General features: G+C 55.4%; 1 protein-coding gene across 3 annotated transcripts in view; it reads left to right on the top strand.

Annotated features, from left to right (window-relative positions):
• The window catches only part of CAPZB (capping actin protein of muscle Z-line subunit beta), a 135,281-nt gene that overhangs the window by 104,646 nt on the left and 6,814 nt on the right, over nucleotides 1-23,821 (top strand). For all 3 annotated transcript variants that reach the window (XM_047873341.1, XM_047873339.1, XM_047873340.1), the window contains exons 5-6: nucleotides 13,589-13,730; nucleotides 14,248-14,364. In XM_047873341.1, coding sequence (XP_047729297.1) covers nucleotides 13,589-13,730; nucleotides 14,248-14,364 — 259 coding nt within the window. The remainder of the gene's footprint in view (nucleotides 1-13,588; nucleotides 13,731-14,247; nucleotides 14,365-23,821) is intronic.

Consider the following 23,821-nt stretch of genomic DNA (forward strand, 5'->3'; position numbering starts at 1 on the left):
TGATTGTACCACCCAAGCAGCCCTCATTTTAGGTCCAAATAGTCAATTTGCTGCACATGCTTAGGGGACAAGCCTGTTTTGCTGGCGGGCTGGGTGGGGTCGCTGTCTACTCTCAGGCCATCCTGATGGCTCACTGCCCTCGTCCAAGCCCTCCCACCCTGGTCACCAACATCCAGGCTACTCCATTCTCCTCTGCCAAACCCCAAGACGGTTTCCTACCTGTGATCGTGGGCCTGGCTCAGTCCAAGGAGTGTCCCCGCAGCCTGCGTAGCACCTGGGGACATGGGAAAAGGTAGCAGAAAGGGCAGGCTCTTGGTCGGCTGGCTTATGGGATTGCCTCACGTTCTTTCTTGGCAAAGTTGACTGCTTTTTTAGGCCCAAGCCTAGGGTAGCTCATCGGTCACAAAACCCCATCGCTTGATCTACACGATGCATCTTCCTCGGGGAAGAGTCGGGAGTGGGGATTTCAATGGGGGGCGGCCACCGCTGCTGCCAGGGACCTCGCACTGTGAACCCCAGGATCGGTGCTTTGATTTTTCGGGTTCCCAGGGAAACCTTCCCACCTCTGGCTTTCACACCGGGTCTCATTTTTGCCTCTGTCGGCCTGGATTCTGCTGAGACCAGATGTTCTGACCAAGTGGGCTGGCACTGCTTTCTTCCAGAGATGATTACTCCCGTCTGTGCCAGACATCTTGCCCCGTGCTCTGCGGTCCTTGGCTCTTGGCTTGCAGCAGATAATACCTTCAAACATGCGGTTGCAATTTATTGGCCTTATAAGTTAATTTTAGTGGGTGTGCAATTGATTGAAATCAAAGCTTAATGAAGGCCAGAGTCTGGGGGGTGGAGGAGCTGGGTGGGAAGGCGTTTCGTGTTCTTCCCTTGCTTCGGGTCTGAGATAATCTTCAAAAGATTTAATTAGCTTTTCTAATCAGCTCTCCTTGTCTGGAAGAAGTTTATAGAATGAAACAAGGCTGGCGTCCCTGTGGCAGTCCAGAAACCCACAAGCCTCTCTGGGAGCGGCCAGGGTGCTGGGTGGACGGGCTGCCCCCAGCTCCCTGCCTTTTCTCCCCTCTTTGGGGCCATGCACGAATTGTGGTTATTTCTGCCTCTTCCTTCTTCCATCCTGTCCCTCTGTCATTTGACATTTGGGCAACACTGGCCCTGGAGGGGCACGGCATCCACATTTGTGTGTGAAAAAAGTTTATCGCCTTGGTTTCCCGAATCCTTGGAACTTCATGTTCCCGGCTGCCTCCCCAGACCTTGCACCCGGGGCCCCTGGGGTCTCCCCGCTTCACTGGACCTGAGTGGCCGGCTGTGGAATCAGGAGGAGCCGGGCCTTGAAAGGGCCTGGACTTCCTTCTCTGTTCTGCCCTTACTCACTCACTGACTCTGGGCAAGTATGTGAACGTTCTGAGCCTCTGTTTCCTTGTCTGTTGAAGAGGTGCCCCCTGCCCTCTGAGGGGTGAGGGGGGCATTCAGTGAGGTGCTGTTCATAAGGCTCCTCTTGCACCGACTTGAGCGTGACAAGATTATTCTGGTTTGGCGGTAGTTATCCTGTGGATGTTTCACGTCCTGGGCCTTTTATGGTTGTGGGTATGAGGTGGCTTTGGGTGCAGACGTGGTGAGAGAGCAGGCCGTGTCACATCACCAGCCACACTGGAAGGCTGTGGGTTCTGGTCGGGGCTCAGCTACTGGCCCACAGTGAGACCTCAAGTAAGTTCTGTCTCGAAAACGGAGTGAAGTGGTTCCCATCTGTGGCGATGGGAGAGAGTACTTACCATCGTTCCACAGATATTAAGAACCTTCTGTGCCCTGAGCACAAGGCACACCAGGGAGTGGGTCGGGTGCAGCCCCTGCCCTCATGGGGCTCACTTTTTTTATTACCATTTTTTAAAAATTTCTTTTATGTTTGTTTATTTTTGAGAGAGAGAGCGCGCACGCGCGTGCATGAGCGGGGGAGGGGCAGAGAGAGAGGGAGACCCAGAATCTGAAACGGGTTCCAGGCTCTGAGCTGTCAGCACAGAGCCCGACGCGAGGCTCAAACTCACAGACTGTGAGATCATGACCTGAGCCGAAGTCGGACGCTCAACCGACTGAGCCACCCAGGGCTTTATTATTATCATTTTAGAGAGAGAGAACACAAGTGGTGGAGAGGGGCCAAGCGGGGGATGGGTGGAGAGAGAAAATCCCAGGCAGACTCTGTGTTCATCCTGGAGCCCGACGTGGGGCTTGATCCCACAACCCTGGGATCATGACCTGAGCCGAAATCAAGAGCCGGCCGCTTAACCGGCTGAGCCACTCAGGCACCCCCAACACAGGGCTCACATTTTAACAGAAGTTGAAGAGGTACAGGTGCACACCCGAGGAAGGGAACAAAGTGCTTGCGTGATTTGCTGAGTGATGTGAAGGACCAAACCCAGGTGTGGAGGCAGGAGAGCAGAAGAGCCTGACTTTAGATAGGGGGGTACGAGCGTGCGTTGATGATAGTGGGTTTGCCCTTGCACAGGAGAGAGTTCGAGTAGCCGGTGTGGCACTTCTGTCCTTGCAAGGCTCGCCCTTGGCTGGCGTCCAGGAGCTTGGTTTTCAGGGAGGGTCCCCACCATTCCCTGATAAGAATGGCGCGTGTTGTGTTGCTTAAACTCTCTCCACAAACCCTGTGGTTTATGCTGAACTCCTGCTTCCCTCTGGGAGCCTGGAATTTTGTGTGTGCTGGGTAGGGAGCACTCTACCCATAAAAATCCTGGTCACCGGGTCTGATGAGCGTCCCTGTAGACAGCACCTCACACAACTCATTGCTGGAGGAATGGAGCACGTCCTGTCTGACCCCAAAGAGGAGTCACGAGCTCTTGAGAGCTTGTGTCTGGTTTCCTCAGGTCCTCCCCCTCGTGCCTTCTCTTCGGCTACTTCTGCCCTGTCTCCTTCCACTGGAATAGCTCCTGGAGGGGAGGAAGACTCTGTGCTGAGTCCCGTGAGCCTCTTAGTGAATCACTGAACCTCGGGTGGTCGTGGAGAGCCCGGGCTCAGCCGTGGAGCCTGGCAGGGCCGGGGTGGGGCAGGCGGAGGGCACGCTCAGCCGTGGAGCCTGGCAGGGGCAGGGTGGGTGAGCCAGTGCTCTGAGCAGTGGGAGTCACTCGGGCTGTGGTTCCTGGGCTGTGGGGTCACTTGAGTGGAGGCTGGAGCAGGGTGTGAGCAGTAGTGAGAGGAACCCAGGCCCTTGTGGGGCATGGGCTTTGGGTGTCATTCTCAGTGCACCAGGAAGGGTCTGGAGGGTCCCAGGGGAACATAGGCCAGCTCTGAAGTACATCCCCAGAAACTCTCCATAAGTGATTTGGAGGCTGAATTGGAGAGGCCTGAGTGGAAAGATCCCACCCCAGACTTCCCTTAGTCTGGCTACTGGGTCCCAACTACTCGTCCCTCAGTCTGGCCGGGTAAAATCTGTAGCTTTAAGGTCACCCAGTGCCTTCCCACTACCAGAAACAGTCTCTGGAGTGTGAAGTGGTGGGGAGATAATTCAGAAAGTCCTGGAGCTTGATGAGACCTGGGCCATTTGGTCAGATAGGTCTGAACGGCTCATGATGCGTGAAGCTTTCTGTCCCTGCATGAAGCTGCAGGCCGCGCTCCAGGGACTGCGGGTGAGGACAGGGTTTGTGTCTGGCTTTCCACTTGTCGGCAGTGTAATCAGTACTTGGGTTTTCACACGTATTATTTGTATCTTCAGCCACGTGTACGGAGGGCCTCTGGGAACCCACCCGGCCTGCCGCAGCCTTGGGCTTGTGTGAAAGCTCTGGGAGCAGTTAGTGGGGAAACCCGGGCCCCCCTCAGTCGTGCCGTTTTAATTGGCTAGGGAGACGGGCCGAGAGAGAGGCCTGTCTGCCTTCCAGGGGAGCGGAGCTGGTCCGTGTCCTGCCCCCACAGTGCGAGGTTCAGCTGTCCCGTGACCGCCACTCTGACACAGACACTGTCCGCTGCGGCTTCCGGAGCCCCTGAAGAGAGGGTCTAGACCAGCCTGCAAGCCGCCCCCAGCCTGGAGGCGGGTGGTGGGAGTGACCATGGCAGGGCCCCATCATCTGTCACCCACCATCCTAAGGCCGCGGCTCAGGGTTTGGCTGCCCTGGCACGCCATCTGATTTTCATCTGCTAAAAGAAAGTCAAAAAGGGGCACCTGGGTGGCTCAGTCAGTTAAGTGTCTGACTCTTGATTTCTGCTCAGGTCATGATCTCACGGTTCCTGAGATCAAGCCCCACATCAGGCTCTGCACTGACAGTGCACTGTCAGTGCAGAGCCTCCTTGGGATTCTCTCTCTCTCTCTTTCTCTCTCTCTTTCTCTTCCTCTCTCTCTTTCTCTTTCTCTCTCTCTCTCTTTCTCTCTCTCTCTCTCTTTCTCTTTTTCTCTCTTTCTCTCTTTCTTTCTCTCTCTCCCTCCCCCCCCACCCCTCACCCATGTGTGCACTTTCTGTCTCTGTAAAAATAAGTTTTACCAAGAAAATGGAGGAAGGTCAAATGGAAAGCAGGAGTGTGCAAAAAAGAAGTTTGTTTATAAACACAGTCCCCCGAATCAGCATCGGCGACTCCGATTCCTCCAGAAATCTTGGCTTCTGGCAAGCACATGTCACACGGTCACGCTTGGATCACACAGTTGCACGTCTTGGGGTGAAGACCCCCATCGGGAAGGAAGGACCAGCTCCCCTCAGTGATCAAGCTGTGCTCCTGGCGGAGCTGCTTCCCGGACTCCTGGTAGACCCATCTTTTCTGGGAAGCTGCTTTGTGCACAAATCAAGAGTGGGTGGTCTTAACAAAGGCTCAGCCAGCAGACCCTAGCTGCCTTATTAAGGTGGAGGATCCTTCTCTTCTTTCCAGAATTCCCAGTGTGGTGGGCCCCAGCCGCCAGGCCATGCACCGTCGTCTCCTGCTTTCTTTTCCCAGACCAGCGTGTATACGGTGGTGGTGTTGTGCTTGTGTGTGTTCATCTGAGCCAAATTCAACCTCACGGGTTCAGCCAGGGCCCCTGAGCCCCGCTGCCCGCCTGCACTGCCACGGTGCCCCTTCTACACGGGGCCAGCCAGACCCAAGGTCGGGTCCCAGCGGCCCTCTTCTCAGCCCTGTGGCTTGGGCGTGTTTCTTTCACTCTCTGGGTTTCGGTTTTCTTAGCTGTAAAATAACATACGCAAAGCCCTTGACACAGAATGGGTTCCCCACAATGGCAGCCCTTGATGACTGTGATGGCTCTGTGACTCCAGACGGCCAGGATTGTCGCAGGGTTCCGGAGAGCCCGGAGACAGTCACTGTGGCGCCGAGCGTGGACGGCTGGGTCAGATCCCAGAGCCAGATCTGCCGCCCCTGCGGGCGGCACCCTTGTTTCTAGAGAGACCTTCGTCGTGTCTCTGTAAGTAAAAAAAAAAAAAGAAAGAAAAGAAAAAATTAAAAACCTTGTAAAGAGGCTGTAAAGGGCTGCGGCCGTGGTCCAGATGTGCGCTTCAGAATGCAACTGGCGTTAAAGTCACACGTGCCTAAGCCGATCGGTATGTTTGCTCAGGGGATTGTCGCACCTGTGTGCCCTGGAAGGCATTTCCACAGAATACCTGTGCCGTGTCCACGGGCAGACTCGGACACGTTCGGCAGACCGCGGTGGGAACAGCTGGTCTCCACACACCCGCGGGGGCAGCGGGGGTCTCAGCCGCGGGTCTGCCAGCCCAGACCCAAGGGCCGGCCTTTCTCCATTTTGTGCAGAGCCGGCTCCAGCCCCCAGGGAAGTGGGTACGGGACTGTGCTCACAGAGCAAACAGGACGTTGCTTTGAGTGCAGTTCAGAGCAGACCAAGGTTAGGAGGAGGGAGATCTTCCCTTCTCAGCCCAGAGAGAAGGAGCCTCAGGGAGACGAACAGCCCCCCCCCGCCCCCCAGTGGTTTCGTGGATGCATCCGAATGAAGGCTGGTACACCAGGGGCTGGGGCTGGGAGGGGGAGCCCGCATTTCCCAGACCCTCGTGGTTGTGGCTGTCAGCCTGTTCTGTGGCTCTCTGTGGGCTTTCCAGATGCCGTAGCCGTCGGGCAGCACCCACGTCCTTCTGTTGGACGGGGAGGACTCTTCACCTCTCAGTGGTGGCCAGTTTGGAGCCAACGAGAGAGGAATGTTGGTCTGCACTGCAAGGAAGGAGGCCCAGTTTTAGATGCCGCTCCAAGCAAATTGGAGAGTTTTCTTTTTTCCTGGCGTGGAATTGAATTGTTCCCACCTGTGGGTACCAGGTGCCTTCTTATGTTGTAAGGATGTTTAAGGATGATCAGAAAAACAAACTGCTGCTGGTAGCTGGGAATTTTAGTTTCTTTTTTCCGGCTGGGAGGAAACAAGAAGGTATTGTTCTGGGGCCAAACTTGAGCCGCTAGTGAAATGGCTCTGCCTCTGGGTTTCCTTCTCCCTGTCTTTGCCGTGAAGTCAGTCAGCGAGCCTGAGGGCTTCCATCTGAACAAGCACCCACATGACCTCCTTGTTACTGTCGTGACCAAGTGCCAGTCACGGTGAAGAGTGTCCCCCCAAGTCTTAACTGCTGCTACGCGGGGAGATCCCAGAAGCACCACAGACCACGGCCGAGACACAAGGGCACAGAGTAGGGAAGGAAGAACCTCCTAGAATCTTAACAGTTTGGGACATTTTAAGGGACAGCCTTCCTGGCTTCAGACAGAATACCAGAAGGATTCCTCTTGTTTTCATTGGACTGACAGTAAACATTTCTATACAGTGTGAACCCTTTGCCTGGCATCTCGGCCTGCGCACATCATCTATCCCCTCTGTCCCTCCCTCATCCACCCTGATGGCCCCTTCATCTCCAGTCGGATCAGAGCCCGTGGGAATTCCCACCTAGATACTTCCGACCCCCAACTCGGAAGAAGTGTCCAGACCACGTGCGTCCTTCCAAGTCGACCATCACTTTCTCCACAGGAGGGTCACCCCAGCCGCCAGGACTCTCTAGAGCTGGTTGGGAGAGCTCATTCCCTCAGTTTGGAACTTGGTCCTAGACTCCCCTGGTTGCACCCGACCTCTGTGTGTATTCCCACATGCAAAGACCTCCGGGAAGAGTGGCTTGGATGGGACATGGACGACAGACAGCAGGCTCCAAAGCCCCACAGATACACTGAGGTGGTGAAGCCATGTTTTTGAGATTAAGTAGAACAGATATGAGTGGAAAGTGGTATTCTCAGGTCCGTGCACCAAGGTCTCAAAAATACAGGACACGGGAGACAATTTTATGACAGTGCGTAAGAAAACACATTCCGGGAGGGATGAGCACGAGCTCGTATGTGTCATCACGAGTGCGGCGTGGTGGCCAGGAAAGCTGCCTCACTCCTGGGCTCCCGAATGGAGAAGCTGCCTCTGCCCCCAGAGCTGTGCTGGGCTCCGCCATACATTGGTCAACACAGGGTGCTGACGTCTGTTCTCGGACCCTTACCGAAGGGGATAAGCAAGGGGTCGGGGCTTAAATTCACGTCTTAGGAGGAATAAGATAACGGGAAGGCCACGACAGAGGAGTCTTGGGGTTTACGTAAGCTATTTTTAGATATTTAAAAGGATTACTGGAGGGAAGAGCATTAAGTTCTTATTTTGTGTGGTTCTGGTGGGCAGTGGGTGGAAGTTTTCACTCTAGCCCTGTGAGAACTAGTCAGACTATCCAAAATGAAAATGATGGCTTTGGTAAAAGTAGTGAATTCTCTGTCACTGGAGGCGTGCAAGCAGAATCCTGACCAACTTGATGAAGGTGTTAGTAATGTGCACTGTGGTGCTCAGGGGGTACCTCATACGGGCGCTGGTGCAGCCACCAAATCCTGGGCAGCCGAGCCGGGTAAGACCCTGGTGAGTCTGTGACCCAGCTGCCTCATTTTGCAAATGGGAAAACAGTCTTTGCACCACCTTGGTGCCAAATAAATGTTCCTTGCCTTCTCCTGGCTTATTTAATGAAGCCAACTGCAGAAGGAGGCCCCTCACACTCTAGCATCTAGGGGCCTTATGATACCCCCACCTTCTCTGACCTTGGGGGTGATGGCCTGGGCCTCCACGTCAGACATGACATTGCACTGCCAGAGGGCCGCGTCTGCTGCAGCCCCCCAGCCACGTAGAGCAAAAAGAGCACATCCGAGTGAGGCCAACAAGGGCCCGCTCCCGGCAGGTCTGTCCTGGATGCCGTTCTTCTGGGAGGGTCGTGGCGTGTGACTCATTAGCTGCCGGGGCCTCTGTATTAGAAGCGTGGATCCGGCTCTTCTCCCCGGGGGCAGTTTGAAAGGAAGGAGTGAAAGCCGACGAGGTCCCATCCATTCCAGTCCCGTCTTTCCTGTTACATTTGCAGCCCAGCACTGGCCAAGACTGGGGATTGGGTAATTCATACCTAGAGCTCAGATTCCCGGAACAAGTTTCCATGCTGGGTCTCCACGCACAGCTCGGCTGCACACACTCCGTGAAGCTTCAGGAGCTGAGATGTTTTCTTTTCTTCAGCTTTTGTGAAGTAGGTCATTTTGAGTGTGAAGTATGTGAAGAATTATGTTTTCCCTCTTCTGTCCGCTACGCCTCCACCCAGAAGTCCTGTGGTTGGAGAGTTATGGACCCAGAATCTGTACCCGTGACTATGACATGATTCGAGTGCAAGAGTCATTTGCAGGGAGGAATGATACTGAACTCTGAGGAGTCGGGCTTTTAGTTGGTCCAGGTTCAGGGATGTAGCTGGTGATAGGGAGTAAACTTGAGCAGATGATGCTTAAGTGTAATTGACTGTGCGGGTAAATGTGAGCCCACTTGCTGGGCTGGCTGCTTACCCCCAGCTCCTCCAGGGCAGAGGTGGCCCGTGGTGCCCCGATCTTCTGGACTTTATGAACCTGGATCTGCCTGTTGTGCTCAAGTACTGGTTTTCAGAGGACCGGACTTAGGGAGCCGGTGCACAGTGGCCCCATCTTAGACCTAGCTGTCCGAATTCTCTGCAGTTCCATTGCCTTAGGAAATGTTCACCCTTGGGACGCCTGGCTGGCTCAGTTTGTAGGGCACGTGACTCTTGATCTTGGGGTTGTGGGTTTGAGCCCCACGTTGGAGGCAGGTATTACTTTGAAAAAGTAATAATTTAAACAAATCAGTTTTAAAAAAGTTTTCTTCTTTTTTTTTAAAGAGAAGGAAGCGTTCACCCTTACTGGGAAAGTCTTGGAAGCCACTGAGACCACGGAGCCCTGTGGTGGATGGTGGAAGGGGTTTGCTTTTCAGTGGACACCACCACAGTTTGATTCCAGCATGTCATTTCCCCACTGCGGGTGTCCCTGGAGCCTTCAGGGGCACCGCTGCCTCATGGTTCAAGACTTACCAGGGTGGCTTCTCCCCAGTCCCCCTGCAGAGTGTCCCTGTGTTGTCCAGCTAAGACATCATTCATCCCCTTCACCTGAGTCTATGTGGGTTTCAGGGCCAAGAAAAGCCTCTGCTCTCGTCTTCAGGCCTCCATGTTTTAAAGTTCTCAGAGCTGGGGGCACCTCGATGGCACGGTCGGTTAAGCACCTGCCTGTTGATCTCAGCTCAGGTCCTGATCTCACAGTTTGTGAGTTTGAGCCCTGTGTCGGGCTCTGTGCTGACGGCACGGGGTCTGCTGGGGATTCTGTCTCTCCTTCTCTCTGCCTCTTCTCTGTTTGTGCGTGCTCTAAATAAACAAACAAACTAAAAACAATTTTTTTTTTAGATAAATAAAGTTCTCTGAGCTGCCCACTTGACCAGAGAGCCCACCGCAGGAACTCTGGGCCTTGCCTCTCGAGCTCACACAGCAGTGTCGTGGCAGTTGGTACGGGGCCCGTCCTCCCTCCCTCCCTGGAGGGCTGGGGCTTTAGAAATGATCAAGCGCTGGCCTGCTCTCGGTCCCGGCCACATTGGATCATTCAGTCACATTGACGTGCGAGGCCCGAGAGCGGGTCGCTGGCGATGGTGGAGCCACCTTATTGAAATGGCATGTTAGCATTTAAACAATATTAATACTATTTGACTCATTAAATATACAAAGGCCGGTTAAAGTGCTTCCATGTGTGTGCTGTTAGTTCTGGCGGGCGACTCCTCAGATGGCTTTATGTGGTTTCAGACAACATTTTAGCACATTCTTAAAATACCCACAAAAGCCTTTATGTAAAAACTCATAAATGTGAACCACATAAAAATTATTTTTTTCCTGCTTCATGTCATTATGATCAAAGTACAGTAGGTAAGAATAAATTTTCAAAAACTTGTTGAGGTCCCTGTTTAATTAATGCTTCACTCGCAGAGCCAAGCTGTAAACCACGTAATGGGGGGCTGTCTGCATGCCCCGCAGTCACCCCGCCACCAACCTGCTCACCGCGGTCCTTGACGGCACTTGTCGGGGAGGCCGGTATTTCTGGGAGATTCCGAAACGGCCCTTCTGATCACTCAGTCCTCTGCTCCCTTTGTCTTGGAGCATCAGGTTGGGACTTGCTGGCTCCCCAGTCCCCGGAGATGCCTTTTGGTGAATGGAATGCAGGCCCGTTGTTGACTTGCTGTGTGTTGGGGCCATATGCCTGCGGAGGCCGGGTTTCAGCACGCCTGCCTCACCCCGGTGAGGAACACCCCGATGGGAGAGGGAACAGATTCAAAGTGAGGTCAACGGCGTCGCCTCCGACCCTGCTGCCATTGCTTTATTACAAGTCAAATCGACTGTAAGTTAGGCTGCTGCCCAGTGGACTAGTACCTGGGCTGTTAAAAACAGTGAGAGATCATGGGGCCCTCTGGAAAAGTGCTGACGATCCTGTGCCAGGCAAAAAGGCCGAGCTCAACGCAGTACCGTTGCTGTGCTTTTCGTTATATAAAAATTACGCACCCGGACAAGGACTGGAAGGGGATTTGGAAAAATCAGATTTATGGGATACGTTGATATATGGTATTGTGGGCTAATTTTTAAATTTCCTTGTTTTGTAACTGTTCTTGCAGTGAAGTTTTTAATTTTGGAGAAAGGAATAGCAACCCACATAGGAGTCAGAGTTGTGTTTGTGTTTTTACCTCATTTGTCTCCGACTTGAAACTTTGTCCGGGTCAGTGTGGCCCAGAGAGGAGGCTGAGGATCCCGGGGAGAGGCTGCCCAGAGTGGGAGCCAGGCCACCGGGCGGGACGTTGGGGTGGAAACGGCCAGTTCCACCGTATAAAACATGAATGTAGAGGTTTTGTTTTCTGGAAGAAAACAAGTCCAAGGGACAGGACCGAGGGGAATCGACTGTAGGCTGCTTGGTGCTGTGGAGCTGGTCTCTACGTGGTGACCAGGGCTGTGAAACCACCAGGGTCTCTCCTGGTTCCCTTCCAGGGCTGCCTGGCCCGCTTTCCCCAGTACGCTAGGGCACAGAGGGCGCACAGCCTGGACAAGACCACCGCCGCCGTCTGGTCACGGAGACCAGGGCCAGGAGCCATGAGAGGCGGAACGGTGAGAGTGACTGCGGGCATCAAGCCTTCAGAAGGGATTATCGGCCCCTCCTTTTTGCCAGCAAAGAAAAGCCACAGTTTTTAGAGCTGTTGTTTCTTCCCTTTTGATGTGGGGCCGCGCTCCCCACAAGCAGACTGGAGGGGAAGCCGTGCATTAGAACCCTGCCCTCCGTCCTCAGCAGGACTGGGCTTGGTGGGGCTCTTCTTCCCTAGTGTGCTGGTGTGCCTCCTGATGAATATTCAAGCTGCGGGAGCCACCAGAGCCCAGGAGTACGGGCCAGAAAGGCTTCCCAAGCCCCTGGTTGGAGCTCACCCGAGCACTGCAGGGGCCCTGTTCTAGAGACCTCTGGATCTCCAGGAAGAGAAGTAGGGCCACAGGTCCTAGACCGGAATACATCTCGTTACCACCCCCCATCCCCAGAGAGTGGGGTGTGGACAGACTAGGAGCAAGACAAGGAACCTTCCTGAGTGGGGTCCCTGAGTGTGGATTTCTTGGAGGTCGCCTAGGAGGCCTCTGAGCTCTGCCCTCTGCCCCCACCCACCCAGGTGTATCTGTGCTCTGTGTTGCACTCGCCTGGAGCCAGCCCCTTCCCGCCCTCCTTGGCTTGACCGTGTGGTTAGCCCTGGCCCAGGGCAACTGGGGGTGTGAATTTCATCTGACGGCTTAATCACAGCGCATCCTGCGGGGAACTAGAGGCAGGGATGGGATGTGATGGCAGCGGCGGGCTGTCCCCTCTGCCCGAGGAATCCCCGCAGGGAGGGGTGAGGGTTGCAGACCTCGTCTGCACCCCTTGGGCACCCGGTGGGCCCGCTGTGGGTTAGGACCACGGCATCCTGCAGCTCAAAGGTAGGAGACTCGTTCTGGTGAGGAAAGGCTGTTTCCTCGCTCCGATTGTTACACTCGCGTGAGTCGCCTGCTGACCTTGGCACCATAACGTTTTAGTTTGAAATCGTTTCAGATGAAAATTACCCCCCCCCAAAGTACAAAGAACTCTAGTGTCCCTTTCACCCACATTCTCTAAATATTAGTATTAACCGTGTATATTTTTATCATGTAACAGCTTTATTGAGAATTCACAGACGTGTTTATTTTTAGTACTTATTTTTGTTATTAAAATCAATAATTGTCTTTGGTCAGATTTTTTACTTTCCCGTGCGTTTTTTTGGGGGGTTTTTGTTTTGTTTTTTTGTCTCTTAACGAGTCCTATAAAGTAGGTATTACTGTTCCCATTTTATAATGAAACTAAGGCCCAGTTCAGACTGTTGGTACCTGGTAACACTTTATAAAGAGTTGGCGGGTGGGTAATGTGTGACCACAGCTGGTGATGGGGGGGCCGGGGCCCAGGCCCCTGTGCCCCCCAAGCCTGTGCTCAGCGCCGCACATGTGCTGCTGGCCCTCCCAGCGAGCCCCAGAGTGTGCCTGCCACACCGTGGATGCCGAGGTTAATTGGGGTCAGAGAGGCCACAGACGTCCCGGTAAAGAATGTGCTCTAGCAGCGGGCTGATAAAGAGCGTGCTGGGACGCGGGTACTCACCGCACAGCGGCTGGTGACCCGCTGTGCCCCCAGCCGCCCGGTTCTGCCACACTGTCGCTCTGGGTCTCCTGGACTTGGGACCCCAGCCTGATGTTGTCCTCTTCCCCTCTTGGCATTTGTTCTTAGTTAGGAGATTTTCCACACCAACTCAGACCTGAGGAGGGAGCTCGGGGCGGGGGGGGGGGCTCTGCTGTTTTTTTCTCCTGATCCCCCTGTGAAATAGCCGTCCTGAAAGATAGGGATGTCGAACAGTAACGATTACTCTGGTGATGACCCCCATTGTGCGTCCATTCCACATCACACACTTTGCTGGATCCTTCATCTGGAAAGAACCAGAAGCCCGGAGAAGTTTAGTAAGCTTGCCAAAGACCACAGAGTTAGTGTGGCAGAGCTCACACTCCAGTTCAACTTTAGGACTCCTAAGCCCCTGTTCCTTTTGGGACCCACTCCCCCAAGCACAGGTGCTCAGGACACGTGAAGAGTCAGCCCTGGAAAGCACCGCAGGGAGGGAGGGTCCTCAGTTCCAGACAGACCTTCAGATGAAGCTTTGCCAAACGAACCCCTGGGCTGATGATCTGTAATTTGATGGGCTTAACATCTAAGGGGCACGTGGGCCTGTTTCCGGCAGGTATTTTGAAGGCGGCGTCTCATCTGTCTACCTCTGGGATCTGGATCATGGTTTTGCTGGAGTGATCCTCATAAAGAAGGCTGGAGATGGATCAAAGAAGATCAAGGGCTGCTGGGACTCCATCCACGTGGTGGAAGTGCAGGTATGGCCCTTCCCCCCCCACCTCCCGGCAGAAGTTTCTTGAAGTGGGGGGGGTGCTGTGATATGTGAAGCCCTGTTCAAGCCCTGTTCACTCCTAAACGCGCCCCAAAGCTACTTAGTTCTATAGAGAGAAGTCAAGAAGCAGTAGTCCCTGGTGCTAAAGATCCCAAAGAACTGAGTGCACGTGGTTGTAGACTCAGTCCCTTTAGAAGCCAGCTGGGATTTTCTAAGAAGGTCATGTGCTGGTGGCACATGGTGGTGGGAGGGACACGTTCGAATGTAGAATGGCCCTGAGTTCAGGGGCCCGAACACACTTTGCTGGATTCTTCATCTGGAAAGAACCAGAAGCCCGGAGAAGTTTAGTAAGCTTGCCAAAGACCACAGCGTTAGTGTGGCAGAGCTCACACTCCAGTTCAACTTTAGGACTTCTAAGCCCCTGAGTTCGGGCTCCAACTGAGTTCAGGCTCTCCTCAGCTCAGGGTCGCAACTAGGGTCCTGATGTCCATCTCGTCCTGCAGGAGAAATCCAGTGGTCGCACCGCCCATTACAAGCTGACCTCCACGGTGATGCTGTGGCTGCAGACCAACAAGTCGGGCTCTGGCACCATGAACCTCGGAGGCAGCCTAACCAGACAGGTAAGAGTTGCCGGTGCCCCGCAGGGAAGGCCTGGGGCAGCCTCTGTGCCCGCGGGGACCTCCCCACAGGCCTCTTGGTGATTCCGGAGATCAGGTCTTGGAAGGGTCTATCTTTTTGCCAGGGTATTTACATTGCAATGCTTCTGTGATGTTCAGGACAGACTCCTGATAACACTTTAGAATGGGAGAATGTCCCAGTTGTGACTCAGGTCCTGTGTGAGGACTCTTGGTGGCAAGTACAGCCTTAAGCCAAAATGAAAACGAGGCGTTTTGTGTGACTGAGAGATGTTCGGGCTTCGTTTGGTGTGACTGGGCCTAGGGCGGCGTCAGGACTCCCGTGTCTCCGCATGGGAGCAGGCGGCCTCTGGCTTACATCTGGCGGCGGGCAGTCCGGGGGGAAAGAGCTTCCCTTTCACAATAGGTCTCCTCTAACCCCAGCAATGTCTCACTGGCCTCGGCCACCTGTGTCCATCGCAGTATCATTTCCCAAGGCCGGGGGCGGGGGGGGCGGGGGGGGGCGGGGGGGGGCATGAAGCAGCCTGGCCAGACTTCAGGTTGGTGGTGGTATAGATGGAAAAAAGGGTGTCAGTTTCCTGCGGTAAAATCTGGCTGCTTTTCGCCATGGGGGGGAGGGATAGCTGTGGGCAGGCAGGAGACTCTGGCGGAGAGGTGCTTTGTGCAGAGAACTGACGGGTGTTACCTTGTACACGGAGTGACGGCAGAGACAGCGGGTTGGCGACAGGCTGCTGGGGACGGTAGCCAGTGCCTCCAAAACGGAGAGAAAAGGCTGTCATAAAAGCTAAGAGGATCCAGGAGAGGACATGCCTACCTTAAGCACCTAAGCGGGTTTTGTGGCCGCCTCGTGCGGGTGCCCAGTAGTGACTGGTGACCAGCAGGCACTGGGGGGAGCCCGCTGTCTGCTGAGCTCTGGCCCCCGCCCCACACGGCAGCGCTCCGAGGACAGACCTCGGTGATGCTCACCAGGATCCTTCAGTGTGGGTCCAGGCAGGGTGCTTTTCGAAACTCCAAACATGCCTTCCCCTCAGAAAGAAAAAATGAGGACGTTTGGCCAAAGCAGTCAAAAAGCTGCCTTAGTCACAGGATCTTGACACTGGAAGAGTCGAGAGGTCACCTCCCAACCTGACAGGACACCCGCCGCCCTACTGGGCAGAACTAAGGAGCTTGCCCACTCCTTTTATGTCGACCTCCACTAAAAGTGGCATCCCGGGGGGCGCCTGGGTGGCTCAGTCGGTAAGCGTACTTCTTCGGCTCAGGTCGTGACGTCACAGTCCGTCAGTTCGAGCCCCGCGTCGGGCTCTGTGCCGACAGCTCAGGGCCCGGAGCCTGCTTCGGATCCTGTGTCTCCCTCTCTCTCTGCCCCTCCCCCTGCTCACACTGTGTCTCTCTCTGTCTCTCAAAAATAAATAAACTTTAAAAAAACAAATAAACACAAAGTGGTGTCCGAACAGGAGCTCTCCTCCAGTGCGCCCAGGATCGCTTCAGCTGGCACCTCATGAGCCCACAGGTGCCCCCCTACCCCTCTTCCTCCCACGAGCCACCGAGGGCCCGGGATTTCCCGTCGTGCTCTCGTGCACTTGGCCTTCTTTCAGATGAGATTTTACACTTGGCCTCACTTTTTGGGTTTTACCCATTCTCTCGACACTTGACGTTCGATCCTGGTTTCAGTTGTCCAGGTGTTAGCCCTTCCTTCTGGTTTTGTTCCTTGCACATGAACCACGATGACTGTGGCTTCCCTTTGAGCTCGGGGCCAGATTCAGAACCCTCCAGTGTGGCTGCCAGAGACTCCCTCAGCGGAGGCATCATCTGATAATCATCTTTCGCACAGTCCTTTTTTTTTAGGGGGTGTCGTGGAGCCAGCCGTACATCCAGTGTGAGCCAGGGCTTCCTTTTTTTTTTTTTTTTAAGTGTATTTTTATTTGAGAGAGAGAGCAAGTAGGGAAGGGACAGAGAGAAGGAGACAGAATTCCAAGCATGCTCTGCACTGCCAGCACAAGAGTCCGCCATGGGGCTCGAGCTCATGAACCGTGAGATCGTGACAGGAGCTGAAGTCAAGAGTCGGACGCTTAAAAGGCTTCACCTTTTCAAAGCGAAGACCGTGGAGCAGTCTATGGCTGAACACCACCTGCCGCTTCCATCCGGCTCCGTGCCTCCGGCGGGGCCGAAGGGCTGCAGGCGTGGCCACGGCTTCTTTTCCTCGCCCTCACCGGGGCTCACCACGTCTGTGTACCTCCGGCCACGAACAGCCGCTGGCTCGGGCCATCTCTGCAAGCCTTCCTCGGCAGCCCGAGGGCATCCGCCTTGCCGCCCACAGCCCACTCCCAGCCTCGCGTCGGCAGCACCAAAGAGCTCGTTGGACACGCAGAGATCTGCGGCCCTACCCGGACCCGCCACGTTGGGATCTGCACTCAGCAGAATTTTCCAGGGAATCTGCGTGCACATGGACACTGGACGGTTCTGTCGTGGGTGAGGGCGGTGCCCCACGTCGCCAGCGAGCAGCGCTCTGGACACTGGCAGGGCGTCCTGTAGTTCAACTTGCTTGGACCCTGTCCACCTGGAGATGGCGTTAGATCCCGCCAGTTAGGGGCCCAGGCCGTCCCCACAACAGGTATCTTCAGATGCCACTTGCAAGCCACCTGTGCTGGCTGACCAGCCACACGTCAGCAGTTTCCATAAACCCCTCCTTGGGTTCGATTAATCTGCTGGAGTGGCTCCCAGAACTCAGGAAACCCATTTACTCGTTCGAGCGCCGGTTTCCTACAGAGGATATTAGAAGATACAGATGGACGGCCGAATGAAGACAAAGCAGAGGGCGAGGTCTTAAACAAAGGGGCTTCTGTCTTCTGTCCTCGTGGAGCGTGAGCTTGGCGCCCGGCATGGCGGCACTTGGAAGCGTTCTGTTCCCCAACCTGGAAACTCTTTGAATCTCCCTCCTTCGCCCCTGCCGGGAAATCGGGGGGACCGAAAGATCCCCTGGCAACCAGCCCCCATTTTGAGGTGCTTTCCAGAATCTCCTCCTAACATAAGCCCATTTCACCTGTATGGCTCCCAAGTGATTTCAGACGCTGAGGACAGGAGACCAAAGACCATTATGACAAAAGATAGTCCCACTGTGGCTCAGGAAATTGCAAGGCTTTGGGAGCCACGAGCTGGGTGGGAGCCGTGGAGGAAGACCGGTGTGTATGAGAATTATATTTAGGTCACTGGAATGAAAGCGTCGATTTCTCACAGATCAGAATGTCGCGTCTGCCACGTGCCTCTCACCCGCCTTCTGCTTAGGTGTCCTCAGCAGCCCGTGTCCCAGATGTCCCCTCCAGGTGTGTCTAGGTGACCTGGGAGCTGGAGGCTGGGAGTTGCTGCTTCCTGCAGAGCAGACTGGGCTGAACTGGCACTTCAGATGCCACTTGAAGCCTCTGCGTGTAGGACCGTCAGCCGCCCCACCTGGAAGAAAGGCCTTCACCGGGAGCTGGTGCAGTGCAGTGGGGTGTCTCTGTGTACAGGGCAGAGAAGAGGCGGGCGCCTGGTTGGCTCCGTCAAGTGTCCAACTCTTGATTTTGGCTCAGGTCGTGATTCACGGTTCCTGGGATCGAACCCCACGTGGGGCTCCGTGCTGAGTGTGGAGCCTGCTTAAGATTCTCTCTTTTTGCTCCCCCTCTGCTGCTCTCCCCCGCTTGCACGCACGCGCGTGCGCTCGCGTGCTCTCTCTCTCTCTCTCTCTCTCTCTCTCAATTAAAATTAAAAACAAAAAAAACAACAACAAAAAAATACTGAGATGTCTTAGGAAAAAAAGGGGCGGCCTCGAAGAGAAAGGGCAGACCCGGTAGCACCTGGGCTCCCTGGGCTCCCAGAAGTCCGTTGGCAGCAGTGTGGTGGTCTTGAGAACACCCTCCGGAGGGAGCCCTCTTCCATGCAGAGAACCTCGCCTCTGCCCCGGCCAGTAGTGCCCGAGGGTCCCTTTTGACAGCAAACGATTTTTTAATGTTTTTTTTTTAATAATTTTTTTAATGTTAGTTTGTTTTTGAGAGAGAGAAACAGAGTGTGAGTGGGGGAGGGACAGAGAGAGAGGGAGACACAGAGTCCAAAAGCAGCTCCAGGCTCTGAGCTGTCAGCACAGAGCCCGATGCGGGGCTCGACCTCACAGACCGTGAGATCATGACCTAAGCCGAACCAACTGAGTCATCCAGGCGCCCCGTAATGTTTTAACGTTAATAACTCCAATACTTTTAATAGCCGTATTTGATAGAAAAAATAGATTGCGGAAAAGATGAATTTAGTGACTCACGTAGGTTTGTGGGCTCTCGTGGGCTCAGCAGAAAAGTGCGTACATGCATTTGAAAGAGGGCAGGGCGGACGTTTTGTCAACATGCCTGGGATGCGTCCCAGGGCCTTAGACCAACCCCCCCACCCCATGCTAAGCCTCTGCTGACTCTGCCGAGTAAGAGGGGCCTGAAGCCGCCGGGGATCTTGGGGGCCCCCGTCTCTGGCCCCTCGGCGGGGCTGTCCCCACTCATCTCAGACCCGAGGCCCGTCATTTTGCGTGCAAACAGGCCCTTGTCCTCCCGGAACCCTTGGCAGGGAGGGCAGCTGAGCCCGGACGGCCAGCTGTACCGCAGCCTGCCTCCCCCTCCCCCTCCCCCTGCCACCCGGGCGACGGTGGAAAATCCTAAATCCGTATCCGGAGACGGCTTCCTGCACCACTTACCGCTCCAAACTGTTTATAATTCCACTGGTTTACAGCGACCCGGACAAATATTTAATCCTCAGCCTTCCTGGTAGTTTCGGTCGGAGCCGCCAGCCCACGGCCAGGGCCTGGTTCCGGCTGGCCGCGAGCGGTGCCTGCTGCCAAGCCACACGGGCCTGACGAGTGGCTGTCCTCAGCCCGCCAGGCCGGGGCCGTGGGCCCGTTTGTGTCGCCTTGTGCCCTCGGCCTTTAATGAGGAGATGCGTGCTTCTGTCATCCTAACGGCCGGTCGCATAACTCATCCGAGGTGCGTTAAAGCTGGGGCCGGTTTCCAAGGTAAGTAACTGAGAGGAGGGGTGGGGCCGCGGCCAGGGAGACAGGTCTCGGCTAATGATGCGTGGCTTCCGAGCAAACGGGAAATGTGGGCTGCGGGTTTAGCTGTGTGTCCCGGATGAACCTCGGGAAAACGTCCGGTTGTCTTGGATCGGGAACCAAGGGGTTCCAGGAAAGCTGGTGATAAAGAGTGGGCGACGCGTGGTGCTTTGGGGGGCTGCCCCCTTGATTCGATTGTAAGCGAGGTGGCGTTCCCCTCCCTGTTTAACCGACAGGAGGAGGAGACCGACGTCTGAACCGTTATGTAATGTCCTCGTGCTGATTTGTCTAGTAGGAGGCGGAGCCAGATTTGTCTGTCTAGAAAAAAAAAGAGGGCTACCTTGTACCACGCTGTACTTTCTGCTCTTCCTCTGTCCTCTGGGCCCAGCAGCCAGGAGGTCAGTCGACGAGCGAGCTGGTGTCAGCCCCGAGGCTGGTAGTAACAAAGAAGAACAAGGCAGGAGGGGCGGGGCATGGGTGACCCGTCATGACGTGAGCGATGGGGTCAGGGGAGGCTTCCTCATTTGAGCTCCTCTACCAAGCCATGCCCGCGGTGACCAGACCCAGGCTTTCCCTCTGGAAGCTAGGCCTCCCCGCGGCCACACACTCACCCCTGCCTTGTGTGTGTCTGGAAGGAAGGACCCGTGTCACCAGGCACCCACCCTACAAGCCATCCTGGCCAGTGGTCGGGAGCACTCCCCCACAGAGGCCCCCAGGGGTCCCTCCCCAGCTTTGGAGGCTTTGCCCCCAGTCCTCTTCTCTCTCAGTTCGGTGGCTGGGAGCGTAAGTGCAGGACTTGGAGAACTTCCTTTTTTGTTTGTTTTTTTGATGTGTATTTTTGATAGAGACAGAGCATGAGTTGGGGAGGGGCAGAGAGAGAGGGAGACAAGAATCCGAAGCAGGCTCCAGGCTCCGAGCTGTCAGCACAGAGCCCGATGCAGGGCTCGAACTCACAAACTGGGAGATCGGGACCTGAGCTGAAGTCAGCTGCTTAACCGACTGAGCCGCCCAGGTGCCCCAGACATGGAGAGCTTTCTTTAAATCGTTGGTGAATTTAACAACAGCCGCCTTTCCCCCCTGCTCACAACACCCAGGCTGCAGAGGCGCTCCGGTGGGCTCAGACCAGGGGCGCGCTAGCCTGCGCTCCCTCGGCGCCCTCTCCCGTCACCTCCCCTTTGGCCCTTTCTTGCCTCCACCCTCCCTCTGCCTAGCAAGGCCTCCTGGGGACACGGGCTGGAAGGTGGCAAATCCAGGCGGCTGGGGGGCTGGGGAGGAAGGGTGCGCAGCCGTGCTTGTGGGAGCTCCTCACAGCCAAATCATATGGTCCTTCCAGGGGAGGAGGGCGGAAGGTGCCCTCTGGCCGACTGCCACCTGGGCCCCAGGGGGAAGGCTGTAGAGCAAGGAAAAGACGTTGCAAGCCAAGTACCAACATGTTAGAAAGGAAGTTGCATTGAGAGGTCACTTCTCCTGTGTGACAGCTGGAGACGTGGGAAAGAGGCAAGACCATAAATCTCTGGAAGGAGATCCAAGGTTTCCGATCCGGGGTGGGCCCAGATGTTCGTTTGATAGTTTTTTCAGATTCTAAACATTTAGAAACGAAGGTGGAATGTTGTGTCGAGTGGGGGGATCAGGCGGGTCCTTTGCAAGCTGAGCTCTCTCCCCACTCGGATACAGGCGCCCTATGACTTGTCTTTAAGCCAGAAAACTCCAAGGCAGTCACCTGCCCTCGTGTCACGGCAGGGACATCCCCTTTGACTTGAGCTTGGCAGTTAGGCAAGGCGGTATGTTCTAGCAGGGGAACGAGGCCCGTGGCGTCTTCAGGAGGCAGGCGAGCACGGCCCGCAGCTCAGGGAGCACTTGCTTGCTTCTTTGTGCTCCGTGAGGTGGCCTGGATCAGCACTGGGCGGGATCAGCTTCTGGGGACAGTCAGGCAGGAGAGGAAGGGACTGGAGATCCGCAGGGGGCCCTGCGGGGGAGGGAGGTGGAGAGGTGGGGTACTGGTCAGAATTTCCGAGCCCCAGATTGTGGTTTGTCTTTGATTTTTCTGGGAAAGAATGTGCATGAAGTTGAGCCCACGGAGAGGTCTCATGGAAGAAAAACAAGCTTCAGGATTGTCCAGAGCTGGGTCAGTCCTACCCTGTTCCCTTACCAGCTGTGTGATCCGGACAGTCCACTCCCCTTCTCTGAGTCTCCGGGTTCTCACCGTTGAGCTAATAACACCTGTTTGGAAAAGCTGTTGTAGAGGAAAAATAAAAAACCATTTGGACACATGGTCTGTGCTCAATAAATAATAACTATTTCTGTTATTATTCAGAAATACCTTCTACCGCATACCCTATAAGCAGAGACTTTTCCGTCTTCTAGAATATATGCAGTTCTAGGCTCAATTAAAATTTCCCTAAACTGGGCACACCGAACCTTCCTTGAGAGGCTGTCTGACCACGTCTTCTGGCTTGACAGCGTGTTAAGTCCTGGCCTCCAGCCCAGCTCTTACCCAGGGCACAGCTCAGTCAGCAGGAGGACGTCTCTGGCTTCTGCCTGGGAGCCAGGACCGGAGGAGTCCCGGGAATGGAGCTGCCGTTCTGCCAGGCCCTGTCCTGGGCACGTAGTGGGCCCAGGTAGAGGCCTGGAAAGGGAGGTATGGGCAGGCCAAGGCCCTCACCCCTTGGGCTCCAGAGCGGGACACGGAGCGGGGCTGGCTCCCTTCAGGGTCCCACCCTCCAGGCTGCGCCTGTTGGAAAATGCCACATGGCCACGGGAGAGACTGGACTTGAGGAAGACGGCCTGCTCTCCACGTACTGACCGTGTCCTTCCCGTCTCCAGGCCACAGCGGAGGAGAGGAGCTTGATGGGGACAAGCGGGCTGGGCTCTGACTTCAGACTTGGTTGGATCCACTTTGTGGAACATCTGTGCGGCCACAGCACATAAAAATGTTTTCCTCTGGCAGCCGCTTTTATAAGGATGTAATAATATATGCGTTGCAAAAATCATTCTATTTTTGGTGGGTCAGCGTTTCCAGCAAGCTGACCCTGACCAGGTGTGGAGGGAGTCAGCAGGGGTGTGGGCAGGGGGGCTGTGGAAACACGTCTGTGTGCGCCAAGGCCCCTTGCCCGCACCCCCAGCCCATGTCTTCCTTCCCTTTTCCGGTCCCTGGTCCCTGCCAGGCTTTTCCTTGGGCTCGGATCTCCTGCCCCAAGCTTAGGGACCCCTTGTGTCCTCCTGGGGAGTCAGTCTGCTCCTAGAGAAGACCAGGCCTCCTCACTCTCCCCCCTACCCTCACCCCAGACCTTTTGTACCTTTGGGCGACTGGTGTTTTCCTGCCCTTCTGTTCCCTTGAAGGTTGATCGGAAGCAGAGATGATACCCAAGAGGTTGGGTTGCTGATGTGCTTGTACTTAACCCTGGCGGCCCAAAGCCCTCTGCCGACAGTCCCAGCCTTACTTTGGGCTGTTGGTGCTCATTTAAGACGGGGCCCTCGGTGAGCTCAGCCTCGTCACTTCCCCGAGGTTGCCAGGAATTTTGCTCCTGCGCGGAGCTGGGGAAGGCGGCGAGAGACCGTGCTTTGTGGGAGGACAAAGGGTGTTCGGGAAACTTGACGTGGTGGGGAGTGGCTATCACTTCCGAGTTCAGGAGCGCCCTTACTTCTGTTTGGTGGGGGCCCTTGTGATCTCTGAGGCTCGAGGCTCCTCAGGGTCGCCAGTGCCAGGGGCAGTCCAGATACCCCATTCCTGCCCATTTCTTGGGGCCAGGGTGTCAAGACCTTGCAAGCACCGGACCTCCAGCTTTGCCCACGGGTTTCTTAAAACCCAGCACCCTAAACTGAGTCCCGCCCTGCAGACGTGGCCGGGCCGGGCAGCCCGGAGGGAGAGGGGCCGACACCACGCAGCTGGGCTGCCCCTGACCAGGCACCGGTAACGGTTCATCTCTGTAGCTGAAGTTGCGTGGAAGCTCTTGTGGCAGCCACATCACGTTGTCCTCGAGCTTGAAATCCTCTCGAAACCACGCGTCTCTTCGCAGGACTTGGTTCCCATTCTGTACTTGGTGAGGTTCACGTTGGAGCCGGAGAATGTGGTTTGCACTCACCCCAGCCAGCCGAGACCTGCCGTGACCCGGGCAGATGCCTTGACATCTTTGAGCTTCCGCTTCCTTGGGCTGCAAACAGAGGTCTCTTACAGGGACTGAGCGGAGTGGATGACCCTGCACTTGGCAGCTGTCGTGTCCCCGTACCAGCCCACGTCCCTGGCTTCTGATCATTTGGACCCTCGATGCTGTCACCAGGGCTGGTGTGGATCAGTGTTGAATCTCCAACTCAAATCTTCCTTTTTGGTGAAAGTAGGGTCAGTCTCCGCCCTCCTCCGGTGTTCTGGAATCTGTGCTGTGACTTTTC

This window comes from Prionailurus viverrinus, chromosome C1, assembly GCF_022837055.1.
Source record: "Prionailurus viverrinus isolate Anna chromosome C1, UM_Priviv_1.0, whole genome shotgun sequence".
NCBI classification, from domain to species: Eukaryota; Metazoa; Chordata; class Mammalia; order Carnivora; family Felidae; genus Prionailurus; species Prionailurus viverrinus.